General features: G+C 38.8%; 5 protein-coding genes across 5 annotated transcripts; all 5 read right to left on the reverse strand.

Moving 5' to 3' along the window:
• Positions 1 to 528: 528 nt before the first annotated feature.
• On the reverse strand, positions 529 to 1,521 carry LOC117057754 (olfactory receptor 6M1-like). Its single transcript, XM_033168593.1, has one exon. It carries the CDS (start codon positions 1,519 to 1,521, stop codon positions 529 to 531), a length of 993 nt encoding a protein of 330 aa, XP_033024484.1.
• A 4,427-nt stretch (positions 1,522 to 5,948) lies between these two features.
• On the reverse strand, positions 5,949 to 6,881 carry LOC117057755 (olfactory receptor 4D1-like). The gene has a single exon (XM_033168594.1). The coding sequence runs from the start codon at positions 6,879 to 6,881 to the stop codon at positions 5,949 to 5,951; it is 933 nt and encodes a 310-aa protein (XP_033024485.1).
• Positions 6,882 to 10,520: 3,639 nt separating this feature from the next.
• On the reverse strand, positions 10,521 to 11,486 carry LOC117057756 (olfactory receptor 4D1-like). Its single transcript, XM_033168595.1, has one exon. It carries the CDS (start codon positions 11,484 to 11,486, stop codon positions 10,521 to 10,523), a length of 966 nt encoding a protein of 321 aa, XP_033024486.1.
• Positions 11,487 to 15,712: 4,226 nt separating this feature from the next.
• On the reverse strand, positions 15,713 to 16,660 carry LOC117057757 (olfactory receptor 4D1-like). Its single transcript, XM_033168597.1, has one exon. It carries the CDS (start codon positions 16,658 to 16,660, stop codon positions 15,713 to 15,715), a length of 948 nt encoding a protein of 315 aa, XP_033024488.1.
• Positions 16,661 to 20,917: 4,257 nt separating this feature from the next.
• On the reverse strand, positions 20,918 to 21,922 carry LOC117058690 (olfactory receptor 6M1-like). The gene has a single exon (XM_033170024.1). It carries the CDS (start codon positions 21,918 to 21,920, stop codon positions 20,964 to 20,966), a length of 957 nt encoding a protein of 318 aa, XP_033025915.1. The 5' UTR covers positions 21,921 to 21,922; the 3' UTR covers positions 20,918 to 20,963.
• Between the last annotated feature and the right edge of the window lie 1,091 nt (positions 21,923 to 23,013).

Raw genomic sequence — 23,013 nt, forward strand, 5'->3', positions numbered from 1 at the left:
TCTTTGGGGGGAGCCAGTGATCTACCAGTGATCTACCACAGATGTCCAGTAATCTACCAGTAGATCACTATCTACCTGTTGGATGTGCCTGGCCTGGGAAAACAGCTTCTAATGATGGTTCATTTTCTCCTTCGAATAATAACATATTATAGTTTTCAGGGTTTTGTTTTTTTTAGATTTCCCATTATAGAAATTGTTAATAACTACCATATTTGTAGGCTACTGTTTCCAAACAAACTCAAAGTGTCATGAGTCATGAGTGGATAGTTTTTGTAGCAACTTACTGATCTAGAGTTGAAAGATAGTGGCTGTTCAAAGAATATCCTGTGAGTGTCATCCCTGAAAGAGGAGTTTAAGTTTTAAACACCACAGACTTACAATAGTTAGTTTGAAAGCTATAATTAAGGTTCAATATTTCCAAAAAGAATGACCTACAGTATATTTCCAGAACTTTCAGCTGATCCATATTTCTTTCCCATTCTAATGCATGCATGTAAACCCCTACATAATCTTCATTGACTTCAAATGTCATTTAATACCTACACCGTGTTGGGATGCTTCTTCCTTTTTCAGGACTCTGAAGTTAATTAAGGGGGAAAACTTTCTTCTGACTAAATGGTCCAGGGCCCCCTTGACTTTTTTGTTTCTCAGGCTATAAATGAAGGGATTCAGCAATGGAGTTATCATTGTGTTCAGTATGCTGGCTACCTTGTTGAGGTTCGATGAGTGATTTTTTTGTGGCTGAACATAAATGAAAATAGAACTCCCATAGACCAGTGTCACCACAATTAGGTGAGAGGCACACGTAGAGAATGCTTTCTGCCGTCCTTTTGCTGAGGGGATCCTCAGCACTGTTGCAATAATGGATATATAGGATACACTTGTCACCAGTAATGAGCCTAGGAGGAGCAAAGCTGAATTGACAAAATTAATAATTTCAATTTTCCTTACATCAGAGCAGGCCAGCTTGAGAATTGGGTCAGCATCACAAAAGAAATGGTTGATAGAATTGGGTCCACAAAATTGCAACTGGCCTATCAGGATTGTAGGTGGTAGTATTGCAAAGAAGCCCCACATCCAGGAGGCAGCTATAAGTTGAAAACATACATATGTTCTCATGATGGCTGCATATCTCAGAGGGTTGCAAATGGCCAGATAGCGATCAAATGACATGATAGCCAAAAGGAAGAACTCTGAGGAACCTGTTGAGAAATACATGTAAGCCTGCAGGATGCAACTATGGACAGAGATAGATTTTCTTTGACTCATGAAATTGAATAGCATTTTAGGGATAACTGTGGTGGTGAATATAATCTCTAAAAAAGACAGGTTAGCAATGAATATGTACATTGGGCTGTGAAGGCTGTTCTCACACCACACCAAGGTAATAATGATAAAGTTGCCTACCATAGCAACAGTGTAGGTGATGAAGAGTAAAGTGAAGAGTAGAGGTTCAACTCTTTTAATCCCAATGAATCCTAGGAGAATAAATTCATTCACAGTCCTTGTCTGGTTCCCCATTATGCTGTACATCTAATATAGTCACTTGAATAAATGGAGCGCAGTAAGATGAACAATTCTTCTTCTGTGTTGAAATCTCTACATGATACAATGGTAGGGACACCATAAGTTATTTAAGCACAAAAGATGCTGGATGGTGATTCCTGTGGGATAATGCATGGAAATAAGCATGAGAAAAATCATCTATGCTTGTATAAACCCAGAGACAAAGTGAAAAGGGGGTGTAAAGAGGACTACTAATTTGAACCTTTTTAAATATTTTATTACTATAGATCATGACAGTTGTGCAGTTGGCATAATTCAATATAAAAATTGATCCCCATTATGCAATGTCTTGAACCTGGTCTTTGTTCTTATATTAAAAACTTTAAATAATTTTTAAAATGTTTATATCCCATTAATTTCCAAATGAAAAAAAAAGTTTTCAATTTCCTAAATATTCCACTTTGAAATCAAAAGCACACAAATGTGCTCAACTTTGACTCAGTTCTGGTTATCATTTAATTTATCCAAAATTATATGAAATTGTATGTAATGTTGAAATATTTTTTATAATGCTGCTGTTCTGCTAACATTACAAACTTCAGCTTGCAACCCTCCTTTCCTCTGTAGCCCCTCCACCCCCTCAGCATCTGCTTCAGAGCACTGAAGGCTCCATCAGAGCAGATTTTGAGACCTCATAGTGATAAGAGAAGAATGGGAAGTCCAGTTCTGCAAGTGCAGCTCCCTCCATGCAACTTTAGATACAGCCCAAAGTATACATAGTTTTGTAAAATTGTTTTGTTTTGTTTAAAAAGGAAATTCCCTCTCCTTCCCTATTAGAATAAATTTTAGGCCGACACAATGGGGAAAAGAAAGTGGATGGCACATGAGTACAGATAACAAGGGATGTAGGAAAGAAAAGAGAATAATGTTTGCCTCTCAGGTCTTTCCTCTGTAATCCATTCCTGCAGTGTCTCATGGAAATCCTTATCTCCCATCCTTATCCCTTTCTTTCTCTTATACTCATTGATGTGTTTGTAAAAATAAAAATTAACTCAGCTTATCAAAGACATTAACACCAATGACAACAATGTGGATGATCCCATCCGCCTATGTGTTCTCTGTCTTGCCTCGTTTAGATAGCTGCAGAGATGAAAACCAAACACCTATTTCCAATTTGACAGCAATAAGTAATTTGTCAGTTTTGTGTTCTTCGGTTCTGTGGGCCATGAAATAGTTTTAACATTTGAAGCAGACTGGGCATGGGTCTGAGAGGAAAATAATACTTCATACTCCTTAAATTTTCAAAAGTTTCAATTTAAGTATTAGAGAAATTAAGAAGCCACCTACCTGTGTCATACTCTTATGTTCTTTCCTTGCTGGTAGAGATTGAATCAGTACACTTCTATTTTCTACAGAATATATGGGAAAGGTTGTTCATCATACAATAGGTATATATCCCTAAGGGTCAAATTATGACAAAACATTCCTGACTCAATTCCAAAGCACTTATATGCAGAATTTTATAACATCATACAATAGGTATATATCCCTAAGGGTCAAATTATGACAAAACATTCCTGACTCAATTCCAAAGGACTTATATGCAGAATTTTATAACATGGAGTGAATAATGAAATATTTTTGTATTAGGGATTTACAGATCAGCCCAGTGCTTAATCCTGTATGCAGTACCCCATCATACAATTATTTAAAATGTTTCCTAACATAGCTATTAAAAAGATTCAATGTATTAATAAGATTCAAAAATGGCATTTATTCTCATCACTACTCTTCTCTTCATTTTCCTGATGGCAAATAATTTCATTCTACCCTAAAGGTGTAACTGATATTCAATTAGCAGTTTAATTGAATCACTGTGGTCCTTGAAGGTATTATATATCAATTATTTCAACCACAAGAGGCAAAGAGGAAATGCAAACACAAGGATTATTATTATTATTATTTCTTTATTAGTATCGTTTTCATGTTGCTACATATTACCATTATAACTGAAAAAGCTGGCAAAATATTGATTCAATGTAATAAAAATAATTATTATGAAAACCAAATGAAAAGCATGTTGTCTGCTGAACATTGCCTATATGTATTGAAGCCTCCAGACTGATAAATAACATGTTCATTTATTGCCAGGAGCCAGTTTGGGGTAGTGATTTAGAGCAGGCACGTCCAACAGGTAGATCGTGATCTACCGGTAGATCACTAGGTGTCTGTGGTAGATCACTGGCTTCCCCCCAAAGAAGCTCAAGAAGTTTGGCTCCCCTAAATATTATTGCCCTGTACCCCCCCAAAACTGGGGCTTTCCTCCTCAACAACTTTGACCTGAACCCCCCCAAAGGGAGTAGATCACTGCCAGTCTTTAAGTCCGTGAGTAGATCGCAGTCTCTTGGGAGTTGGCCACCCCTGATTTAGAGTGTTGTACGAAGGCATGGGAGACCGAGGTTCTAATTCCCACTTAGCCATGAAGCTTACTGGGTGTCTCTCTGCCTAACCTACCTCACAGGGTTTTGGGGAGGTTTGGGGGGCAAGGGAGAGAACCATGTATACCACCTTGAGCTCATTGGAAGAAAAGGTGGAAGAAAAACATAATAAGTAAGGAAGTAAAGTAAGTTAACAGTGGGGAACCTCTGAGCCAAATGCACCTATGTAAGCCTCTCTGTCTGGTTCTCAACAGCAAATCCGTGAGGCGGGGTGAAGCTCCCACCACAGGTGGCAGAAGCAAAAGAGACAACGCCCACCTCATCACTTCCACCACCACTAGAACACCTCCTCTCCTGCCAAGTTCAGCAAAATGGGAGGGCATTGCTGCTCATCTTCCCCGCCCCTTGGTTGGAGAAGATAAGCTTCAATGTCTTGCAGAATGCCACCCCTCTTGCTGAGTTTGGCATGCAGCAGAAGTGAGGGGTGGGAAACAGCAGTCTATTCCCAGGAGGTGAAACGGGATGGGCCACCCCAGCTCAAGACTACCCAGGCCACAACATCCACACTCTCAGGCCACATGGACACTCCAGAAGTGCATTGGCCTAGCTCATGTATCCCTGAACTATTATAATGCTCCTTGTTTACCTGGATGGTATGTGTGTGCAGAGGTGTGCTCGTATGGGTTAAGAAATCTCTGGTGCATTAGGCTTGCCATATGCCTGGGAAATTCTGGATAGGCCAGGAAATCAGAGACCTATAACAGACTCCAGGGAGGAATTTTGAATTTTAAGACATGTCTGGAATTTCCTGTACATATGACAATCAATTAATTTTTTTAAAAGTTTTTTAGTTGTTCCCCCTTACGTGAGAGAGCTGCACAGCGTGTCCCGTGTGTGACATCACATTGTGCCATGTGCCATGTGTGTGATGTCACACACACACAAGGCATGCCAGACCTGCTCAATCTTGGGGACAACCTGGCACCTCTGATTCTGACAGTGGCCAGCCAGAAGCTTATAAGCAGGAACTGAGTGAAGCAGTGCTCACCACAACAATAGTTTCTAGCAGCTGCGGAGACAGAACATAGCCATAGCCCAGAAAATTTTCTAAGCCTGTTTTAAAGCCACCCAGGAATCTACCATTCTACTGCCCATTTACCCATTTTAATGCCCATTGTAAAGATATTCCTTTGAAACTCCTTACCATTTATTTTGTTTTAATCACTCTGAACATTCTGGTATCAACAGCCACTGCTCACTGCTAACACTAGATCATTTATGTACAAGTTCAAAAGCACGTGTTTAATAACAAACATTGGGGGATTCCAGTTGCTACCTTCCTTCATTTGGGAGAACAGTCTATTTATATCTGCAAGGCAGACATTCTTTAAATTCAAACCTCCACAGAACTTTTATGCACATTAAACACATATTTTACAAATAGGTTCTCTCTTCTTCTTTTTTATCCTGCTAAGTTTACTCAGTAATATTTGGTGAAGTATTATTGTTATTTAAATAAGTACACAAAGTTTACTGTATTGCCTCTGTCTGTATGCTTCTTGACATTGTCAAATAAGTTTAAAGGTTTCTTAAGACAAGTCTTATGCTTGCAGAAACCATGCTGCCTCTACTTCAGCAAGATCTGTCCCTTTATATGCTTGACAATGCTACTCCCATCCTTGAGTGTGGACCAGTTCCAACACCTCTGAGTTCTGGTGCCTCTCAGGTAGGTATCATTGCCATTATAGGAAAACAAGTGAGGTGTTCATGGTGAATTATAGCATCATTTTTGTCTAGAAAAACAGCACTGACAATAACTATTATATTATGCAAGCAGAATCATTTCTCTAAAATAATCCAAAGAAGCAAAATGGATCTTTTAGATTTCAGATGAATCACTGTTTGGAAGCCTACAAAGTATAAAATTATTTGAAAAATATTTTATTTAAAATGTTCCAGAGCTTGCATCCCCTATGGGTGTCTGTGATGAACACACAGTGATGATTAAGTCCTTTTGAAAAGCAAAAGTTTTCTTATTATTTTCCCAACATTGCTTTTCATCTCAGTGTTACGCAGAGTAAATATCATTGAGTTCAGCATTGGTGCTAAAAGACTGTACAGGACGGAGGCAACCTTGTCTCCTGGAAATACCTTGAAAGGCCGGTCATAAACAAACATTCCCGGAACAAAGTTTAAGCTCATGACCATGATTTGTGCCGCACAGGTGGAAAGAGCTTTGTGCTTCCCTTCTGTGACATGTGCTCTGATCTTCACCAAGATGACAGTGTATGACACAAGCAAGATGAAGAAGATCAACGTGAGGAGCAGTCCACTGTTGCAAACCATCAGCAACTCTGGGATATAGGTATCAGCACATGCCAGTTTGATGAGCTGTGGAACGTCACAGAAGAAATTATCCAGGATGTTGGATTGGCAGAAAGGCAGCTGAATGATAATTCCAATCTGGACAATGGAGTGAGCAAAGCCACCCAACCACGACCCAGCTACCAAACCTATACAAACTCCTCTGTTCATGATAACTAAATATCGCAGCGGCTTGTAGATGGCTATGTATCTGTCCACTGCCATCACCACAAGTAAGAAGACCACGGCACCCCCAGTTAAATGGAAAAAGAAGATCTGTGCAATACACCAATTGTAAGAGATGGTATGAGTATGGGAGAAGAGATCCCATAATATTTTCAGTGATGTGACTGTTGATTCACTGATGTCTACGACAGCCAGGTTGGCTAGCAAAAAGTACATGGGTGTATGCAGGCTGGGGGTGATGATCACAGTGACTATAATGGTGAGATTTCCCAACCAAGTTGTGCTGTACACAGTGAGGAAAAAGAAGAAGAGAAGGGACTGTATTCTGGGATTCTGAGAGAAGCCCAGGAGGACAAATTCTGTTACTGCTGTGCTGTTCTTCTCCATGTGAGCATCCTAGTGAGGCTCACTAAGGACCACTAAAAGTCATGTCATCAAATTACTTCCTCAACCAACTCTTGACATACCCATTACAGGTCCCCCACAACAATGAAATCATAATTTGTGTTGTAGATAGACAATTGGACTTAATGAAGTATCACTTCATCTGTCCAGCATCACTAAAAAATGTAAACATTTTCCACAGTTAAAAAGTTGGCAAATCCCAACCATGTCTATGGAGAAGTAAATCACATTGAAGTAAATTGGTCTTACTCCCCAGTAAAGGGATAGGGACTGCGTTAAATTTTTATTTTTATTTTTGCAAGGGTCATGTACCATATTGACATAATCTTATGGCAGTTTTTGTAGCAAATTTGTATGAATTCTAATTTGGTTTAGTCTATTATATGGTGGTTTTAACTTTCTGTATGTTTTAAATCATGATGTACATATGTTAGTGATAATTTTAGTATGCTGTCATTTTGGAAACAACTTTCAGGGTTTCTCCCCCTACAATCAAGCAGTATCTAAATGTTGTGAAATAGAATACATAAATAAATTTCCACATTTTATACCACAACAGTCCAATTAGCTGGGAACTTTCCATTTCTAATAACAAAACAAGTTGAATATCTGTCATCCTAGAGAAGCCCAGTTATTTCTCCTCGATGAGCATCTGTTCAGACGAATAATGTAGTTTAGGGCAAAAAGTCTATTAAAACATCACCAACATATAGTATTCAACTCATCGTTATCTTTTTAAATCATCAGTAATCCATGAGAAGATGAGCATTAGAAATCATGAAGGCAGAATGATCAAGCCCCATTTTTCTTCGTTCCAAAATTATTTTGTTCCATTAGTTAGAGTCTATAGCATATTACTCTGAGTATGTCTTCTTATCTTCTATATTGAACAAATTAACCTTCAGTGATTTTGCTTTTAAAACCAGAAATGAACACAGAGACAAGAGTAAGAAAAGAGCTATAATGAAATGGTGACTCCAGAAACCTGCATCTAAAGTATTACCTTTGATGGAGAATAACCCTACAGTCTCCTGAATGGAGAATCAATGGCTATTGTCTCCTAGTAATAATATGAGATGACAAAGGATTTGTATCCAAAGGTGGGCTCTGGTGTTGGACATGGAGTCACTCCTATTCATATGTCTGCAAATAATAGAGATGCTATGAAATTGCTTATGAGTTTCAGCATTATGTGAAGAAGGCTGTACTAGGAGAAACTGGGGAATCAAAACACAGGGGAGATCATTAAGGTCCAATATGGGATTTATTCAACAGAGGCTCAGCTAATGTCATGAGATAAGCTGAGTCAGGGGCACAGTCCACAAGATTTGGTTTATAAAATCTAAATGAATAAGTGTAAATGAAAATGAATAAATAAATACTCCTGATGCCTCCAGAATTGCTCTTCACCCACACATCCAGGGACTTGGAACCCTAACAATAAACAAAACAAAATAAATAAATGTGATTTAAAAATATATATAATGTCAATAAGATGTGCAAACCAATTTGATAAAGTCAAAGTAGAAACCTATGCAAAATAATTTCAAGAAGCAACAGCAGTGTTTTTGATTCAGACATATAGTGATTTGGAACTCTACAAACAATAATAATGATTGGAAAAAACTACATTAGTAACACTATAGTGTAGATTGCAGAGCTCTATTGGCCTCTCTGATAAACACATAATAATTTAATAATAATTTATTATTTATACCCCACCAATCTGGCAGGGTTTCCCAGTAATAGTGATGGTGTCATCCTTTTGGAAATTAGTGCTATCATCATGCATGTACAATATGCAATAATGATTCAGATTCACTAAATCTGACATAAAAACATCACATGGTTAGTTCAATTTTCAGAAAAATGATATTTTAAGTTTATTTAGTCATTCATGCAGAATTTACTTATTTAGTCATTCATCCAGAAGACGTTTTCCAATCCAATAAATGTCAATATTTATTAAACACATTTACTTTTCTTGCTGCTTTGAAGATATCACAGAAATAGTAAACAACACATAAATAAATAAATACATATAGTTCGAACTAGGGTCACTTTATTTATTTATACCATTAAAACTGCAGCAGAGGAAACACTATTGGTTCAGGAGCAAACCAGAACCTGAAAAAAACCTTTAGCTTAGGGCAACAAAACCCCTGATGCAAGAACTGGAGGCATCACTATCCAGACTTCATCCCATCCCTAGGCCACACCAAGAAGGTGAAGAAGTTAATGTTGTTTTTTCTTATTTACTACTTATATAGCGAGTGTGTTGGTTCCCCCGCCCATAAATGTTATGTTAGATGATATATTGATGTATTGTATGATCCCCCATTCCTTTTCCTCCATCTCTTATGTTATTTTTGTGTCTGTGTGTCATAGAGCTAACTGCTAGGGGCCATGGGGGCTTCACCCCCCACAATAAAATATTTGAGGGGGCTATGCCCCCAGAAAGTTAATGGGCATTCCCATTCAAATAGTGTGTGTGCACTGTATCATGTGATCGATTATGCATGGCAGGGCTTGCCTGGACCCCCACAATATTTTATTCAAGTTGGAACCCCATATATAAGAGGTTCCCCAGGTAGTGCCACATTAAGACCTTTAGAGGCCCTAAACACTTAAAAGATGTTGGTGCCCCCATATATATATCTAATTCAAAATATAAACAATAATAAACCACGAAATAAAATTTTATTTTTTGAAATGAAATGAAACCTATTGTATGATGGAAAATGCTGTTTGGTTTTGTATAGTCTTCTTTTTAGAATTGCAAAGTTTTTGATCAGATCCTCAGAACTAATCTTACATAATTTCTGTGCCCCCGCCCAGCTCCTTGGTGCTAATTTTGCTTAATAGTTAATCCAGCCTTGTCCCCAGGCTAAAACACAACTACTCCCCTTCCCACACCTGAACTTCCCAAAGTGACCAAATTAAAGACCTGGTTCGTCTAATCAATACAGGGCTGCCATATGTTCAGAATTTCCTGGACATAGCTAGGATTCAAACATCGAAAATATCGTCGGGTCAGAATTTTGGAAAAGCAGCTGAAACGTCTGGGAAGACTCGGGCGTATGGCAGCCCATATCAGAAGTGTTATTTTTGATGATTTTCCTTTTAAAAGCCAAGGTTTTGCAATGGCAACCCCAAATTAATAGCACACCAGACCATCTAATGCCCACCACCCAATTATTCAGTACAGAGTAGGTGAAAAACAACAAATACCACAAAAAGGTGGATCAGCAAAAAAAAAATCCTACTCAGCTCCAAAGCAACCAGCAAGTCACATTGATAGCTCGGACAGGCAGGTGCTGCTGCAAAGAGAAGAGGGAGCGGTGTGGATGCCCAGCTGTTAAACAGGGATGTCTGCCCCAGCCCCAAGCATAAAACATATGAGTGATGCAGGAGCATCACATAGGCTGTAGCAGCCTAGACTTGCTGCCAATATGGCTCACTGCCCATTACGTAGGTGGAATAGGCAGTACAAAAGGTCTTTAAGGGCAGGGACACACAGAGAGAGCTCCTGGGGGTGATTGAAGTCAACTTCATATGCATGGGAATAGAACGCAAAATAAATTAAGAAAATGCAGTATATATAGAAAAGGTGCTTAAGTTCTAGGTCTCTCTTTCATGAACACACAGTGATGGTTTTGTCCTTTCAGAAAGCAGAAAATTTCTTGTGAGCTTTCTAATTGTGTTTTTCATCTCAGTGTTACGCAGAGTAAATATCATTGAGTTCAGCATTGGTGTTAAAAGACTATACAGGACTGATGCAACCTTGTCTCCTGGAAATACCTTGAAAGGCCGGTCATAAACAAACATTCCCGGAACAAAGTTTAAGCTCATGACCATGATTTGTGCCGCACAGGTGGAAAGAGCTTTGTGCTTCCCTTCTGTGACATGTGCTCTGATCTTCACCAAGATGACAGTGTATGACACAAGCAAGATGAAGAAGATCAACGTGAGGAGCAGTCCACTGTTGCAAACCATCAGCAACTCTGGGATATAGGTATCAGCACATGCCAGTTTGATGAGCTGTGGAATGTCACAGAAGAAATTATCCAGGATGTTGGATTGGCAGAACGGCAGCTGAATGAGAATTCCAATCTGGACAATGGAGTGAGCAAAGCCACCCAACCACGACCCAGCTACCAAACCTATACAAACTCCTCTGTTCATGATTACTAAATATCGTAGCGGCTTGTAGATGGCTATGTACCGGTCTACTGCCATCGCCACAAGTAAGAAGACCACAGCACCCCCAGTTAAATGGATGAAGAAGATCTGTGCAATGCACCAATTGTAAGAAATGGTATTTGTATGGAAGAATAGGTCCCACAACATTTTTAGTGATGTGACTGATGACTCACTGATGTCTATGACAGCCAGGTTGGCTAACAGAAAATACATCGGTGTGTGAAGGTTGGGTGTTCTTATAACGCTGATTATAATGGTGAGGTTTCCAATCCATGTTGTGCTGTAGACAGTGAGGAAAAGGAAGAAGAGAACAGTCTGTACTCTTGGATTCTGAGAAAGCCCCAGGAGGATGAATCCTGTCACTGCTGTGCTGTTGTTTTCCATGTGACCATCCTGTTGAATGATGTAAAAAAAAGAAGGGGTTTTTTTTTTTTGGCGATGATCACTAAGGGGCAATAAAAATCATCATCAATACCTTTATATTGGTAGTGTTAATGATCACTGTGATGTTTGGAAATTGGGCTTCTGTTAGATCATGTCAACAGATAACCTATAGTTTCCTATTGTGGCTTGAAGGTTAGAGGCACAGATCATGTTATATTCTAAAGACCAACACACTAACTATAATATCATAATATTTTACAATTCCTTTAATACTTAAAATATTGCTAACTCTGCAATGAGTAGAGCTGCTACTACTGTTGCTTCTACTCCTAATAGGATGGCAACTCTTGGCACTCCTGTTACTGTATTTCTTTTGAACACTCTTATAAACAGGATTCTGTACTCATGGGTTTTTCTTCCTTGTTGTTGTTGTTGTTGTTGTTGTTGTTGTTGTTGTTGTTGTTGTTGTAACAATGTCATCTGTAACAATGTCTATAGATGTAAGGGAACTGTACATTGTATCAGTTCTATCTCTGATAGAACACTTGGTTAGTTGGCTCACACATATTCCATTATGTAGCCATTATATTGTTTACATTTTGGGGAATTGTAAAGATAATGGAAACATGAGTATAAACTACATTCCCTATGTTGGTCTTCCTCATCTCCATCAAATATTTTAAATATTCTGCCTAATATGCTAAAATGAATACACTAACCTATATTATATGAATATACTAACCTATATTTGTATATAGCAAGTTTAATCTTCAAACTAGAAACAAAAATATTGTTGAAAGGTTTTTTTTCCCTCAGGGGCACAGTTTTAGACCAGAATATTTAATTTTTTACAACTATATTTCTGAACCCACCATAATTTCAATATGCTGTTGATGCCACAACATTCCCATTAGCAGAGCATTTTCTGATTACAGTTAGAAAAGACCAAGCTGATACAGGAATACTTCCATTTTCTTTCTAGAAGCACAGATCCTTTCTCTTGGTGGGCACCTCTTAAAAGCACTTACTGTATATTCTGGCGTATAAGACTACTTTTTAATCCAGCAAAATCTTCTCAAAAGTTGGGAGTTGTTTTATACGCCGGATGGAAAATCTGTGGTCGAGTATATCTCAAACTCTATATTTTAACTGGAAAAGTTGGGGGTCGTCTTATACGCCCAGTCGTCTTATACGCCCTGGAAAATACGGTAATAGCAGATGGGTCCCAGTTGCTAGAGTGCACAACATATCACTCTGAGATCTTTAAAGTTATTGTCTTTGGTGACCAAGTGGAGAATAGCTCTACAATCTCCTGAATAGGCAACTGGGGCTTATTGTCTCTGAATAAAAAGAGAGAAAATGGATTTTGCATACCTTGCTGGTGCTGGCTATGACTTTCCCTCCTTGGAAAGGAGGCTTGCTGCAAATTGAGAATGTAATTCAATGGAAAGGGATTTCATTTTCAATATATGTCCTATAAATCATCTTTATGTTCAACATACCTTTACATGTCATTAGACAACTTATGAAGTAGTAAACGCCAGGAAATAAGGACTAGTTCTTTGGTAGTGGGACCTTCCAAAAAAAACCTCGTGTCCCTTTTCAGTCAAGCACCTCATGATTCTTTCAGAAGTATGCTAGGATCAGAAGTTACAAAAAAGTGTTCTGTTCTTGATTCTCTGTAATTTCATAGTTCCAGCTTTAATAAATGAAACTTTCAGTATATCAGAGAGAGTGAAGTTAAGTAGGCTTCTCCCTATACAGAAATCAGTAACAACTCCAGACATCCTGTGATACCTAAAACAAAAAACCATCACCACCATCATAAACAACAAAACTATTGAATTATGTGCCCAAAGCAACTTAGTACAGCGAAGGTAATAATAATGCAAAATAATTCCCCAAAGGGCTTGTCTGTGAATCCAGCTGCATTGTTATTAATCAAATAAACAATGGAAGTCTCCAGCCACTGCACTCAAGCTTTATCAGACTTTGGAGAATAACTGTATCTGAAGAAGTGTGCATGCACACGAAAGCTCATACCAAGAACAAACTTAGTTGGTCTCTAAGGTGCTACTGGAAGGAATTTTATTATTATTATTATTTTGTATCTGCACTGTGAATCAGAAACAAAACCACAAAGGGGATCATTAAAGATTTTTAAAGCTACAATCAGCTAAACATTGGCACAGACATTACAACAGACATTGTTTCTTTCCTTTTTCCTTTTTTTGTGAGCAAGACATAGACCTAGAATTGAACTTATAAGTAATACATAGCTGCAGTATTTCTGTGTTCTGCACTTACCTTGGTCCACATTTATTAGTTGTTTCTGTTTAAGAAGGTATCTTTTCAATTTGTTACCTGCTCTGTGGAAATTTTAGTGGGTTTTTTTTTAATTGACTTTCATCTGTGATATTTTAGGGTATTTTGAACCACTTAAGAGATTTTAATAGAAATACAAAGTGGCATATAATTTACCTAAATAAATATTTTTAAAAAAATACAGCCAAGCCATTGTGGAAAAGAAGTTTAACAGTTAGAGAACCAGTCAGAATGTTTGGACTATGACCTGGAAGGTGCATATTCATATTCAAATCCATACTCATATATGGGGAAACCCAGCCAGATGGGCAGGGTATAATTTTTATTTATTTATTTATTTATTATTATTATTATTATTATTATTATTATTATTATTATTATTATTATTATATAACTGGAGGACCTTGGGTCAATTAATGTCAGCCTAAACCATCTTACAGGGGCAATGTGAACAGCATATATTTAAAGCACATTATTTCCATGAAATAATCTTGTGAACTGTAGTTTACTCCTCACAGAGCTACAATTCCAAAACCCTTATCAAACTACACTTCACAGGATTATTTCAAGGGAATAATATGCTTTAAATATTCTTGTGCAAATAGGTGCAAGGAGGAGAACCATGTTTACACTTTTTAGAGGGAAATAGTACGTGTGTGTGCAGTACACAAAAACTGCATAGCTTTCTTGAAAGCCATTTTGTCTTTGTTCAAAATTCTTTAGATCCCTGTTCCATGCTAACAGGAGGTCCTACACTTGATTAAAAAAAAAAAAAGCTGCTTTAGGTAAAACTCAGTGGCAACTTAGGAATGCAGGAACTCACAACATTAAGTCATTTCATACATACTGTGTCACCGTTGCATGATTGCTAGTGAATGGGACAAAGAGACAGAGGCCAAGGCTGGGGTAAAACAAGGCAACAACTTTATCAGTTGTTATCATATCATGTGTTGGCATGGCATACGGGCAGAGATCCTGGTATCCATCAGCTTAGCTGCTGGCTGATGCCTCTCACACACCCCAGTCTGGTGACTTAGGACTCAAAGGGGAAAGCTCACATTGCTAAGGCTATGCTTGACGGGGCCCAAACCATGATGTTGGTGTGAGGCAACCATTCTCAGCTCCCCTGAGTTGAAGCTGAAACTGTACATGACTCCACCCAAGACCCCTTATCAGGGTTCCCTTATTTGGCTATGGATTATGGCCCATGCTTCTCCCATGCCAAAAATTAAAAGTTGTGACACAGTGTACCGGTAACTTAAAACCATTTTTAATTACAAAGCTATATATGTTGTTATAAAGAATATACTAAAAACAAATATATATATGCAGATACCAACATCCAAAATTGGACTTAGACACATGAGGGAGGGCAAAGAACATATATAACATGCTGTTTAAATGTGTACAATAATAAAATGTAATTTTAATCTCACATGCAGACAGTGCAGCCCCAGTGACTACCTTCCTTTCTGCACCTCTGGCAAAAAGTCACCCACTGTAGATGACAAAGTGTGGGTTCTTGCCGAAAACAACTTCTCTTGAAACTATTCAGATATTTCCTCTGAGAAGGAAAATATATAGCCATGATGGATGTTTACTTCAGCTAAAATTGAGTGGCAAATCTAAGAGTACCCATTCTCAGTGAATTTTCAAATTGGAACAGTACAACACTATAACACCATATAACTATAATACGATAACACCTTCAACTGTCCCTGTAAAACCGAGACTATTTTGGGCACTGCAATCTCTCCTTCCCTCCAAAGTGCTTGTTGGGCCTATGTTTTTGGGTCACACCCCCCCTCAAAAAAAGTGTCTTTTGGAGCCGCAATATTGTGCGGGTTATTTGACTTGTGTGGGTTAGGGTTCTGAGAACAGCAGTCTCTATGAGAAAGATGTCATTTTGATTCAGTTATTTTGAATAACATATTATTCCCAACCAGTTTTCTAATGCTGTTTTTCATTTCAGTGTTCCTCAGAGTGAAGATTATTGGATTTAGCACTGGAGTGATTGCAGTGTATAAGACTGAGGTTATTTTGTCCACTGGAGATACCCAGAAAGGGCGGTCATAAATGAACATTGCTGGAACAAAATGTAAGCTCATTACTATGACCTGTGCAGAACACGTCGACAGGGCTTTGTGCTTCCCTTCAGTGACATGCATTCTAATCTTCACCAAAATCATAGTATATGACACAAGTAAGATAAAAAAGATCAGTGTGAGAAGCAGTCCACTGTTACAAACCATCAGTATCTCTGTAATGTATGTGTCTGTGCAAGCCAGTTTGATTACTTGCGGAACATCACAGTAAAAGTTGTCCAATATGTTGGGCCCACAGAATGGTAACTGAAGTACTAGTGCTACCTGGACAATAGAGTGAGCAAAGCCACCCAACCATGCGCCAATAACCAAGCCTGTGCAAGCTCCTTGGTTCATAATAAGTAAATATCGCAGTGGTTTATAGATAGCTATGTACCTGTCAATAGCCATGACAACTAGGAAGAAGACCACAGCACCTCCAGTGCAATGGAAGAAGAACATTTGGGCAATGCACCAGTTGTAGGAGATGGAATTTGTATGCGAGATGAGGTCCCATAGCATTTTGAGTGCAGTTACTGTGCAATCACTGATGTCTATTACAGCCAGGTTGGATAAAAAAAAGTACATAGGTGTGTGGAGGTGGGGTGTGTAAATCACTGTAATTATAATGGTGAGGTTCCCAAGCCAGGTTATGATGTACATGGTGAGAAAGATAAAGAAGAGGATGGACTGAATCTTTGCACTCTGAGAGAAACCCAAGAGAATGAATTCTGTCACTGTTGTATTATACTTCTTCAGAGCCATTTGGTGTCCTTACAATATAGCTGCAAAGGAAGTATTCATAGTGAGAGCATTTACTTTTTCAATAATAACAAAAAATATTTGGAAAAAGAAAGTTTCTCTATGTCCATGCTTTATTTCTATCAAATGTTCATTGTCAATGGGAAATTCAGTGTTAGTTACAGCAGTGAAACAAAAAGGCCTTCCAGTATTATTTAAAGCACTGGCATTTATGAAGTGGGCCTGGACCCACTACAGTGGTACCTTGGTTCTTGAACTTAATCCATTCTGGGAGTCTGTTCATCTCCTGAAACCATTCGATAACCAAGGCGCAGCTTCCAATTGGCTGCAGGAGCTTCCTGCACTCAAGCGGAAGCCACGTTGGATGTTCATCTTCCGAAAAACGTTCACAAACTGGAACACTTACTTCTGGGTTTGCAGCATTCAGGAGCCGATTTGTTCGGGAACGAAGCTGTTTGGGAACCAAGGTTCCACTGTACTGGGTTACAGCTGAACCTAAGGTAGGTTGCAACAACAGCAGCAGCAGCACAACCATATTGATATATAACAAAAAGATGTAGATCCCCAAATACATGGAATAAAGTTGGATCTTGGATCTTAAAATGTTGAAGAATACCAGTTTAAAGAGCACCAATAATTGCCCCAAATCTAGGCCAGCCCTATCTATCTATCTATCTATCTATCTATCTATCTACCGGTATATATATTTGCCTGGGGTGAAGGACAAGATGATCTACATTCCAGTATCACAATCCAACCATTGAATCTAATTTCATATCCGGCTATGGGGCTGTGTTCATCACCACACCTCAGGACAGTACACTAGTTTAGAGACCATAGGGCAGGTGTGAAATTATTTACTTCAACCACTCACCACCACTCCCTGCCCCTCAGCATATGCCACATAAGACAGATATCTCATTCCAACTAAAGGTAGTTCTAGCCCTTTCCAGAATCCACCTTTGTGTGTGTAAGTAGTTCCTCAATATTGATAGACTATATTAGGCAAGTTGTTGTGATACTATAAATTAGGCTACTTGAAGGAGCAGGGGCCACAGGATATTTAGAGAAGCAGAACTATGTTCCAGGAAAGGAAAAGATCCTGCATTGACACACTTGATGATGGGAACTACAGAGATACATATTTGGAAGAAACCTGAGAAACCTAATACTAGCTCTATTCTTATGCCATCATTTAATCTAGCGGTCCAGTCCACAAATCCTTACTCCAGACTTTCACAACCTGGTGTTCTTCCAATGTTGGATTCCCACTTCCATCAGCCCAGCATATCCAATGGTCAGAGAGTTAAGAGTCCATCAACATCCAAAGAACACCAAGTTGGGCTAATGTGAGAGCATTGCATGACAAAATTTGGTTTGCTCATCTTAATGCAAACTGTGAGAGGTGATTCAGTTTTCTCTGGGATTCAAAAACATGAGAAATACAGAATTACCCCTAACTTGTACCTCAAGCTCAGGATTAGAGGTCCAGTGGCCCTACAGATATTGATGGAGTCCAGTTTTCATCAACTTCAGCTTGCCTCACTATTTGTCAGGGATGGTACAGCTACAGACCAACAACAGCTGTTCTGGAAAGCACAATGTTCCTCATCCTTGCCATAGATTGCAATTTCCAGTTGACAAAATGAGGTTCAGATGATTGTCTAATTAGCGAAAAGGAGATGTTCTGTTGTCTTACCTGTTTCAGCTACTTCACAGAAGATTTAGAAGCGGCTTTGCAGTGGCTGAGTTTAAAATCCACCTCTATCATGGTTCCAACAAATTATCTCTCTTGTTTTGACTTTAGATTGTCTGCTTCAGCTCAGCATATTTCTTTAGCAGCTTTAGAGACCATAACAATATAAAACCTTTTTACGTCAATTTCCATTGTGCATTTTCTTAACAAATGTGTGAGAAGCAGAAAGAGAAAGCAAACTTTTGAAGACAAAAATCTTTTGGATAGATTTCATTAGCTGAGAGTTACATTTTGGAATGCTATTTTCTTTCAACAGTATAGTGAAGCAGCATTTCATAAACAAGACCAAGCTGAAAACGCTCCAAGTTTCCAATGCAGGAGAAGAGAGATGAACTGATATACATTTGTTTGCAGAGACTTTGGATTCTGCTATATTGTTGTATGTACAGTCATACCTCATGTTACAGATGCTTCAAGTTGCGTTTTTTCATGTTAAGAACGTGGCAAACCCGGAAGTGTTTACTTCTGGGTTTCGCTGTGCGCGCATGCGCAAAAGCGTTCTGCGCAGTTCGCACATGCACAGAAGCATTATGGGCACTTCACGCTTCTGCGCATGCACAAAAGTGCCGCTCTGGTTGCGGACTTTTCGGGGTGCAAATGGCACCCTGGAACGGATCATATCTGCAACCAGAGGTACCACTGTACCACCAATCTCTAAGTGGTGCTTACCTAGGTTTTGGCTTCCTTGGAATGAGGGACAGTGGAGACTGTGGTGTCTTTATGATATATGGTTGTTTTTACATATATATGCAACCTGAGCCTATGATGTAGCATTAACACCCCAGTAAGGTATTGTTTCTCCCATAGCCACAGCCTTGGATTCCAGCAGAAATCAGGCATGGCTCTGTCCCTGAGCTGCCTAGCCTGCAGCTTCCTGCTTCTAGCTTGTAGCTCTCTCACACCTTAACTCTGGTTTTTGTCTTGGTTACTACCAGATAGTTGAGGGAGGGTGCCTCCTGGTGAGAGCCACTTCCTTAACAACTCATACTCAGGGGCAATTACCAAGAATCATGTCTGGCTGTTCCAGCAATGGGATCCTGGTTGGATCCAGGAATTAGAAGAGACTCAGGCATACAGTCTATCCACCCTACCCTGCAAAAAAAGAACTACCTCACAACAATATTCTTCTCAAAAGCAGTTTTGAAAGTGAACAAGGCACACAACTGAGAGCTTCCAGCATCATATCTAGGTCCCTATTTCCTAGATCAATGATGCAATACACTCATTCTCAAATATTCCATTTTCCAGTGTTCATCCATCACAGTTTTTACAAAGTAATCTATAATGCTTCCTCATACAATGGAGTTAGCAGAGGCTGTCTTCAGTGTACAGAGAGATAACAAATAACTGTTTTCAAATGACATTATGGGGTAGGAAAACACTCAATGAGCACATTGTGGTCTTCTTATTCTCTTACCTTTTTAGAGAGCAGCACTGAGCTTCCCCAAATACCCAAGTTATTGCTTTCAGGATTTTTGCCTTGGACCTCAAGGGACTTCATTAACAAGTGCATATATTTTTAAAGGTTCCCTCTCCCTTTGTATTTTATGATAATTCTCAGGTGTGCTGATATGAAAAATGGAAATTTCTGTGAAAATGCGCAGAACCACACAGTTGCACCTCAATGAGTTTTGACAGAATATAATGCTCTTCTAAAATTAGGGATGCTTCTTTGGCAGTTCCACGCCTATACAGAATATATTGGTGCCATGATTTAATTTATTGGCTCAGTCCATAAATCATTACCCTTTTCTTTCATTACCCCTGGCACCCTTCTGATCTTGTTGGTTACCCACTCCAGTAAGCTCTAGCCAACATGTCCAATGGACAGAGAGTTGGAGTCCATCAACATATATAGAAGGATACTGAGTTGGGAAAATAAGACTAGCCCCACAAAACTGTGCAAAATACAATTTTGTTTTCTCATCTGAAAGGAAGCTACATTTGTTGTTTCCCTCTCCTCTGTAGGAGCTTTGTTATGGGTTTAAATAAGGAGGTCCAAGTTCAACCCAGCTTTTATTCCTGTCTCTTGATTTGGCCTTGAAGTTGCAAAAGATCACGATACTGTAAGGCTTTCCCCTTTATTTAAAACACTTATATTTAGCACCCAAATGAAGAGCTGGTGTATAACTCTAGTAAACAAGAAAGACTTAGATTAAAATATGCCCCTTAAACCCTCCCCCTTAAATCACAAAAGGCACGAGTCAGTCAAATTTAGCCACTTTAATTCCATGGAAACAGAGGAGTAAAAGCACCTGTTTATTCCCCCCCCTTTTTTAACAAAAATGTCCACTTTCAAACTTCTTCCAGGTTACACACAGAATGGGAAGGCACACATACATGGTTAACTACATTTCATCTTTGCAACAACCTTCAGAAGTAGGCAGGAGTAACAGAAATTAAGGAACCCGTTAGTTCTCTGTCTAGGTGGAGATTTGAACCTGATCTTCATGTCCTATGTCCAACACACTACTTGCTGTCTTATACTGACTCTCTCCCATTTAAATAAAAGAATCCTAAAACTCCATTTGATGGAATATCCTGTAACATTCATTTCTTAAGAAACATTATGATTTTACTGAACGAAAGTTTCAGGCAATCCTTCACCTTCTCATTCCTGAGACAATATATGAAAGGGTTTAGCATGGGTGTCACTATTGTGTTCAGTACTGTGCCTATCTTGTTGAAATCCAGAACGTTCCCTTTGGTCGGACGGACATAAATGACAATTGAGCTCCCATAATACAATGATACCACAGTGATATGAGAAACACAGGTTGAGAAAGCCTTCTGTCGACCTTGTGTTGATGGTATCTTCAAGACAGCAACAATAATATAAATATAGGACACAACTGTTATAAGAAGTGAACCCAGAAGCAATATGCAAGATGTCCCAAAATCAACCTTTTCAGCCAATGATGTGTCAGCACAGACAAGCTTGAGCAAGGGGGCGCTGTCACAGAAGAAGTGGTTGACTATATTTGGGCCACAGAATGGAAGGCCAGCTGTTACAATGCTGGGAACTAGAATAATCAGAAAGCCACCAATCCATGATCCCAAAAGGAGCTGGAAACAGGCATTGCTGTTCATGATGGATGCATAGCGCAATGGGTAGCATATTGCAACGTAGCGATCAAATGACATTACAGCCAGAATGAAGAATTCAGTTGAGCCCATGAGGAAATAGAAGTAGGACTGAGTAAGGCAGCCCACAAAGGAGATGGTCTTCTTCCCCGTGATAAAATTTATTAGCATTTTAGGCATGACAGTTGATGTGATTATGAGTTCCAGGAATGAAAGGTTAATCAAGAAAATATACATGGGCAATTGAAGTTGGTGATTGGCCAGGACTAGTGCAATTAATGTAACATTACTGGTAATGGTCAATGCATATATAATTAGGAAGGTAATGAAGATCAGAATCTCAACAGAGCGGATTGTCTCAAATCCCAAAAGGATGAATTCAGTCACAATAGTCTTATTATATTTCTCCATATTTTCATGCATTCTATTCTATAGGAAACAATATATTATGAAAATATAGGAAAAGAAAGAAACAGAGTGGTTCACTACGCATGTGCAGCAACCACAAGATTCACTCTTAGTCCATATTTATAGCATTTGGAAGCAGCCTGATTGGTGCTGCATCCAAAACAGTTGTTCTGATTCTGTGTTCTGCTTTGATTTGTTATTTGGAGCAAAATCTTGTATGAAATCTGAAGCTCTGTTTTGCTCCCATTCAGTATAATGGAAATATCCCACCAGCAATCAGCCCCTACCCTCTCTTCAACATCCTTTCCCCGTTTGATTTCTGGGTGTTTTCTCAGTCAGCTTCTTTGTATCTCAGAAGAGAAATGAGGCTGCTATTATTGAATGTCGAACCAGGAACTCAATGCCAAATTTGATGAACTCATATTGTGAACCATTAGGACTCTTCTTATGTTCTTATGAGAGGGTCAGCTGATATATTTTTGAAACCAACCTCTTAGGTGTTGATGGATGCTCTTGTACATTGGCTCTGTAGTAGGTGGATTTCTTGGAAATTATAAAATTAAGGAAACATTTTTAAAAATCATGTTTTATTTAAAATATATTTCTAACTCAAGAACAGAAAGTTTTCTCATGTTTCAAATTGATGATTTGGGTCATCAAAGAAATACATGTGTTAAAGTGTATGGGGAAACCCAGGGGGTAATTTTAGACTCTGGATGTAGTGCTGTTATGAGGTCCTCATTAAATTATCAGGAATGTTACTTCAGTTGTGAAACACACTATTAATATTGTTTTTCTCTTCCCTCTCCCTACAACATTCTGCTTAATTCCTGATGAGTTACTGAGTGGAGCAATACAGCCAGGACCAGTGGAGTCTAAAACTCCACTTGCCAAAGAAATAGTATTTATGTACTAAATGTTTTACAACCTAAAAATCTATACAAAAGCTATGTTGCCCCAGCCTCATGGTTAAAGTGGCAGTGGTGGTGGGGGAATAATTCAGTTCATGTTCAAAGCACACGTACCTAATTCACATTTCCCAAAACTATATTCAACTGAAACACATCCATCCTTCATAATTCACATGTTTTTGAATTTCGCAATGCAG

The sequence above is a fragment of the Lacerta agilis genome, chromosome 14 (assembly GCF_009819535.1).
Source record: "Lacerta agilis isolate rLacAgi1 chromosome 14, rLacAgi1.pri, whole genome shotgun sequence".
In the NCBI taxonomy this organism is placed as follows: domain Eukaryota; kingdom Metazoa; phylum Chordata; class Lepidosauria; order Squamata; family Lacertidae; genus Lacerta; species Lacerta agilis.

Coding starts and splice junctions, on each gene's coding strand:
- LOC117057756 (XM_033168595.1), bottom strand. CDS start 11,486: ATGGAAAACAACAGCACAGCAGTGACAGGATTCATCCTCCTGGGGCTT.
- LOC117057755 (XM_033168594.1), bottom strand. CDS start 6,881: ATGGAGAAGAACAGCACAGCAGTAACAGAATTTGTCCTCCTGGGCTTC.
- LOC117057754 (XM_033168593.1), bottom strand. CDS start 1,521: ATGGGGAACCAGACAAGGACTGTGAATGAATTTATTCTCCTAGGATTC.
- LOC117057757 (XM_033168597.1), bottom strand. CDS start 16,660: ATGGCTCTGAAGAAGTATAATACAACAGTGACAGAATTCATTCTCTTG.
- LOC117058690 (XM_033170024.1), bottom strand. CDS start 21,920: ATGCATGAAAATATGGAGAAATATAATAAGACTATTGTGACTGAATTC.